At 48.5% G+C, this 6,532-nt stretch overlaps 1 protein-coding gene across 1 annotated transcript in view; it reads left to right on the top strand.

The window, feature by feature from the left end:
* The first annotated feature begins 2,534 nt into the window (after positions 1-2,534).
* The window catches only part of DBF4B (DBF4 zinc finger B), a 12,737-nt gene continuing 8,739 nt past the window's right edge, over positions 2,535-6,532 (top strand). The window contains exons 1-5 of the mRNA XM_035893996.1: positions 2,535-2,724; positions 3,840-3,890; positions 4,415-4,484; positions 5,418-5,488; positions 6,078-6,114. Coding sequence (XP_035749889.1) covers positions 2,668-2,724; positions 3,840-3,890; positions 4,415-4,484; positions 5,418-5,488; positions 6,078-6,114 — 286 coding nt within the window. The 5' untranslated portion in view covers positions 2,535-2,667. The remainder of the gene's footprint in view (positions 2,725-3,839; positions 3,891-4,414; positions 4,485-5,417; positions 5,489-6,077; positions 6,115-6,532) is intronic.

The following is a 6,532-nucleotide window of genomic DNA, read 5'->3' as shown; positions in this document are numbered from 1 at the left end:
CCGGGGGTGACCGGGGGCTGAGGCTGCCCAGCCTCTCTTCTCGCTCCGCTTCTCTGTCTGCTCTTTTTTTCATGCTTTCCTTATTTTCTTGGTTGTTCCCCGTGTTGATTTGATATCGTGATGCACCGCCCGGCTCCCCTCCCCGGTCCCCAGTGGGCCTCGCCTCACGGCCGGGGAAGGACACTGCCCAACCCCGCCTGCTGCTTCCATTCCCTCGCTCCCGGCTCTTTCCAGACCCTTCCTGGGGCGCTGGGCAGCGTGGGCCAGCCCTGGTCTGCCTGTGGCCAGCTGGGAGGAAAACTGCCCGAAAATTACTTGAAAACAGCTGCCTGCTTGCTCCTGCCTCTTGGGCCATGGCAACTGGTTGCCCAGTCCTGATGGCATCTTCTGGATGGTGGCAACTGGTTGCCTGCCCATGGGAGCACCTTCCGGGTGGTGGTAACTGGGTGTATGGTGATGGGTAGCGCCTTCTGGTAGATGCTAACTGGTTACATGGTGATGGGAGCATCCTCCAGGCACTGGTAACTGGTTGCCTGGTCATGGGGACCACCTTCTGGTCAGTGGTAACTGGTTGCCTGGTTCCCCCTCATCCCTCACAACAGCCTGTGGAAGCTTAATTTTTTAGGGAAGTTGTGGGACTTTCAAACGTTTCCTGGAATTCAACATAGGGTAACGCCAGCCAAGTCTTCTGTCACATGTCTGTGTGCTTTTCTCATGGCTTTTCCAGAAAAGCCATCTGGGCCCTTCCCCCTGTGAAGCTGTTGTTTGGATGGATCCGTATGGTGTTCTTTGTGGCTGCTCCAGATTTCCTTGGTGCTGATATTGCTCACCAATTCCTTATACCCTCTCCCAAGACCCTTCAAAAAGCAGTATCGCTTCAGCTGGAACTGAGGATGGGGCTGTGCCCAGCTGCTTGTTCATCTGTTTCATCTTTCAGTTTCCTTATGACTCTTAAGTGCAGTTTGGTCCTAATAGTCGTTACTATTTGTTTTCAGATTGTTTAATGTCTCTGTTTGAGGTGGATTTTTCATGTGCACCCAAAGCTTCCTTAAATCCTTCAGTGCTATGCACAGGTGTAAAATCTTTATTTAGATCTTGTCACTGCTGTACCTCTGTCACCAGGATTGTGTGTTGGCTGTAGAGATGCGGGGGGAAGCTGGCTTGTGCTTTCTTCCCTTTTCTTTAATCACTCCTTCATGCTGAACTTGCTGATTTCTTTCTGTCCTCCCCTGGATGTGGCATCAACACTCGGGGACACTCTCCTTCTTGTAGCATCTCTTGTTTAGCTGTGCATCTTCAAGTCTGAAAAATGCTTACTCCCAGTGGTCAGTTATTTCTCTATGTAGCTGCCACACTACTTGGAAATAATTTTAGCCCTTTGGCTGTCCCTCTAGCTTCTTATTGGGCATCATCCCGGGTCAATTCTCTTCTCTGAAACACTATATAAGATGCTACATAAGACATTATATAAACACTGAATAAGAACTCCACTAGGAGTGGAGTTCTTATTCTTCTTCTTTCTGTGGAGGTACTGAATTCAAGGGCACTGTGGCCAGCATCTGAAGACCAGCTTTTCAACAGTAATGCCCAGGCCCTGTGCATTGCTCAGGACCACATGAAGAGCATCTTATGGCCTTGGACTTGTATGTGGTGACCAGAGCTTAGCCTTGACATAGGGCTGGCAACAGAGCATTATTTAGACAGGGAGATCTTGATTTGCTCTCTTCTGTGCTTTGCGCAGCCCCCTTTGTCTCCCGTAATGTGAGTCACTGTTGCAAGGCAGCCTGCAGTGTCACCTGCGGCACTTCACACAGGTGGGTCCAGGATCTCAATCCACAGAGACTCTGTAATGCAGCAGAACGGGCTTGTTCAGCAGCTGCCATTTCAGACTGCTCAGATCCTTGTCTGCCTGTGGGCTTCATATCTGTGCATTAGTGCCCCGTGGCTGTCTGCCTTCTGCTGAGTTTCTAGTAAGCCTACTGTTTGTATCCCAAATTTTGGGTTTCTACCTCTTCCTCAGACTTCTAGCTTCTGTGCAAAGGCCTCTGTCTGTGTATTTTGGTTTTCTAGTTCCCTGCTGTCCTGTTCTGTGTGGAGCTGTGTGCCCCGGCTGTTCACATTCTACTTTATTTTGCTCAAATGTGTCCAGTTCTCCTGAGAACAGAGCTCTTCCACGCTGATGCATGACATCCAGGGCTGTTTTCTCACCTAATGCTTTCCTTTCTGAAACCTTTGTTTGAGTAGATAATGGTAGACAGCATCGTGGAAGTCTCAATCTGATGGTTCTAGTGATTATTTGCAGTGTAGCTCGAGGGTGTGTGCTCTCTGCATGTTGTAGGATCTCCTCTCCTTCTGTGAGACAGCAGTAAGGACTGGAAGAAGGAACTACTTGGAGAGATGAGTAATTTCAGCTGCCCCTTACCTGTGCATGGGATTAAGCTAAAGGCAGTAGTTCTTGCTTAGCAGGACTCTTTCAGCTCAGAGTTGTTGGATGGTTTCAGAGCTGCTCTGTTCTGTCTCTCGCTGCAGGTCACTGAAAGCTTCCTAAGCAAAGAAGTCAACTACGTGGTTTCCAGCAGCAAAGAAGCCAAACAAAAAAGCAAAGCTAGGTCTCAGATTGAGAAGTGGAGCAACATAACTTCAGAGGATGCAAAAGCCACGAGCCCAATGCCTTCTACCTCCAAAGGGAACCACAGCAGACCTCACCAGAAGCCGCCAGACACTGTAAGAGCTATAAAGGTTTAGGCCACCTCAAAGTTTGACCCAAGGGATATATAGAGTAGAACCTGAGACCAGTGTTGGAAGGCAGAGTTGTTCCTGCCCTGAGCACATACATCGTGGGTTATTTTCCCGTGGTCTGGCCATTCGCGTTCATACAGATGCTCCTCATGTCTGTGTGTCGTTATCCACTCAAATGTGCATATCGTGGCTTTGAGCTAGTAATCAAAGAGTATCTACTCAAATGATAGAGGAAATAGAGGGCTTGGCTGGCTTCCCAACAGAACAGGCAATCTTGTCCTGATGCAGAGGTGTGTCTAGAAAAGCCAGGGAAATGTAGACAAGATAAAACCACTGTGGGCTCTGGATGTGTGCTCACAGACACTGGTAGGGCAAGACCATTGTAACCTGGGAGACAATCTACAAGGGCAGCTTGCAAGTAGGGATTTCTCTAGGTCCTATTCACCCTGCCGGAGCTGGGTTTCTGGTCAGTACTGCTTGTGGCCAAAGCTCCAGCATCCTGTATTGAACACTGGTGTCTGCTGGGAGCTGTGGCTGTGGGGAGAGCCTGCTGCCCCAGTCTAGGCCACGGGCATCTCTGCCGGCTGGATCTGGACCGCCAGCAGGTGGGAAGCCTGGGCCGATGTCAGAGGTTTCGCTCACTCATGGTATTTGTTCCCCTGTCCTTGCTCACAGCACTATCCATTTGTCCTACAAAGAGCTTAACCTACTTGCTGAAATCATTGGCTTGCAAATGAGATTCTGTTCCCAAGAAGGGCTAGCGAGGATGTTCCTAACCCCTGCCAGCATGTCAGGATGCAGCAAGCAGAGTTTCTGAGCTAAGTTGCTGCTTCCTCTTGGCTTGCTCTGGAGCATTCACTGCTGTTCAATAAAAGCCAACAGCTGCTTAGTGTAGACCTAATGGACGCCTCTGCGGTTTGCATTCCCTGGAAATGCCCATCCATGCTGCCTTTGAGCTGAAGTCTTGGCCAGACTCTGCTCCCCAGCAGAGAGCCGGGTATTGCTAGAAATCACTGTTACTGGAGAGCTGTGCTGTCCTCAGCTTGCCACTACCTGATAGCTCTTTGCTCTAATGTAGTACTTGGCTTCTTTCTCTGCAGGCTCTGATCAGCAGAGGGAAGGAACTGCTGCAGAAGGCCATGAAGAATCAGGTGAGCAGCATGGGGATGGACTTTTCTTTAGCTGGGTATCCAAAGTACAGCCAAGCAGTGCAGAGCCAGCACTGCTCTTCAGAGCCATGTCATCTGTCCATGTTAAGTACTTCTACAGCCTGTCCCAGTGATCTGGGTGCTCAACACAAAAGAATTATTAACACAAGACCCTTTGTTAGATTAACTTTTAGCCTAGAAAGCATTAAAGCCACATAGCTGGGGCAAAAGGCTCCCCTGCAGTCCTTTCACTGATATCACAAGTGGCCAGAAGAATCTCAGTGCCCACTTAGAAGTTCATGCTATAGCAGGGATTAAAAAATTGACCTAGATGCTACTGTTAATTTGGGGTAGATAAAGCATGAGTTCAAACCTTTTCTGCTGTGCTCTGATTTTAATGACAGCTATACAGTGGTCTGTCAATCGGGCAACAGGCGAATCTCTCCAAACTAGATCTAGAGCTGCACGTGCTCAGGCAGCCATCTCTACTCTGAGCTGTACCTTGCCAAACCTCTCTGTTTGTACAGGACACCTGCAGTGGCAGCAGTATCCTCGCCAACGCTCGCCTGTGGGGAGTCCAGATCTTGCATGTGGATGGTATCCTTCTCTGTAAGCTGAAATTTAGCTGTTTGTAATTAGTGATTTTTTGAGACAGGTGGAGCAGAACTGATGTAGTGAGTGTGGTACAGGAGAAGGAAGAAATTACAAGCACTACCCGGTACTTGACTGATGCTGTCCTGGCCACGGCTATCTAGGCCTGCCCTTCAAAAACCAGATTTCTTGTGTATATGTAGAACAATAGCAAACACTGAGTATCTTGTAATATACTGAAGCTGTAATATTAGAAAATGTTAATAGCTTGGTCAGCACATTAATTTGTTCCAAAAAGACCATTTTTACTAATTGACCTGGAAGCACGGATCATGATAATGGCAGGATTTGGTCGTTCTTAATTAGGAAGTGCTGATGTTTGAGGACCTGTGCTGGAAGGCGCTTCCCATCTCCATGATGAATGGGGAGGGGGTGACGGGAAAGACAGATGGTGAAACTTGGATTCTAATAATAGGTCTGGAGTAAAAGGTTCCCGAGTGTCCAATGACAGTGACATACAGCCATGGCTGAGCCTGTCTGCATGCATGATGGAGGCAGCCGCCGCTAGTACACGTTCCTGAGCAGCCAGCCCTGCTGATCTGCAGCGGAGTCGCAAGCCTGTCAGGCTTTCAAATGTCAGGGTCTGGTCTGCGCACTGCAAAATTCCTAACAGTGTCTCATTTCTGTAGAGACTTGAAGCCTTTCTCCAACTCTGCTAAAGAGCAAAATGGGGTGCCATTCCTCAAAGCACTCTTTCTTGGCTGCTTCTTGGGCAAATTAACTGTGTAGTGGTGATGCTCTGCCAGGCAATGGCAGGCCCAGGTGCTGTGTGCTTTTCCCCCGTGCTGATGGGGAGTTATACTCGTGCTGCAGTCAGTGGAGGGGAATGGCTCACCTTCTCTTGTTGAGCTATGGCTCTTTGACATCCCTCCTGTGCAGAAATGTTGTCATATGCTCAACAGCTGCTGCGTGCTGTCTCGGGAGCAAGGAAACGTTGCCAGAAGACAGAGGTAAATGACCTAACTCCAGCCCGGTTTGAGGTGCTGAAGAGCCCTCAGTAGCTCTGAGCAGGCCTTCTAGCTCCTCTGGTGCTGCTGGGCTTGTAAGCAGGGTGATTTCCTAGGTTTTCATCCAACACCGGGCAATCTGGTGCTTCTCTTTATTGATGGAGATGTCAAAATTCAAAGATTTTTTCCTTTTATAAACTGAGGGTAAAAGCAGAAGAGAATGAGGCAGCCGTTAGTTATCAACCTCATCTGTAGCACAGCTAATAATGATTTTTGCCTTGTAAGGACTAAGGGTAACATGAAGATCATGCGCAGCTAGTATGCTGGCTTTCTGAAGTATTTTTCAATGCATTGGAGAGGTCAGTGAGGGGGTAGGGCATAAAATCAGAGAGTGGCAGCCTGTATATTGTATTTAAAGTAACTTTAGGTAACTCGGGAGACAAAATATCAGGGGGAGGTGATGTAGTCTCTGATGCAGGAGCTTTGAAGTGGTGGGTGAGACTGCTGTAATCTCACTTTGCTGCTCTGGGATCAGTAATTACAGTTCTGCCTGTGCTGGCTTCCATATTAAATATGTCGCTTTTTCCTTTAGACAAAATGCCTTGCATCTGGATCAAAACTTCGCAAAGGTAGGCCTGGAGGTTGTGTTCCTATTTACACGAGAGCGGAGCTGCTCAAAGAAGTCTTGTTTAGAATTTGAAGATCAGTTCTCTTGAATGGGTTTTGTAACCCCTTGTTACCCTGCAGCCTCCTAATACAGAGCTGAGGATGTTATACCTTTGATTTCAGGCAGTGTTTTTAAAAAAATCCCATAAATTGTTTGCAGCGCAGCTCCCAGAATCCCAAGGCACCTGAGAACTGTGCTGCTGGCACTGCACGTTGAATCCACTGGCTCAAATGAAGTTTCGAAGAATAATGCATCCTACAGAGGAGAGCGTGTTCCTCACAACCCACTCACTTCTGTTAGGCTGAAATGTACTGCTGAGACACCAATACAGTGATAACGCTTCCAAAGCAGGCGGCGGGGGGGGGGGGGGAGCGGTGGTC

The sequence above is a fragment of the Egretta garzetta genome, unplaced genomic scaffold (genome assembly GCF_000687185.1).
Source record: "Egretta garzetta isolate BGI_Z169 unplaced genomic scaffold, ASM68718v1 scaffold745, whole genome shotgun sequence".
Taxonomy (NCBI): domain Eukaryota; kingdom Metazoa; phylum Chordata; class Aves; order Pelecaniformes; family Ardeidae; genus Egretta; species Egretta garzetta.
This window is presented reverse-complemented; position numbering and strand designations above follow the sequence as displayed.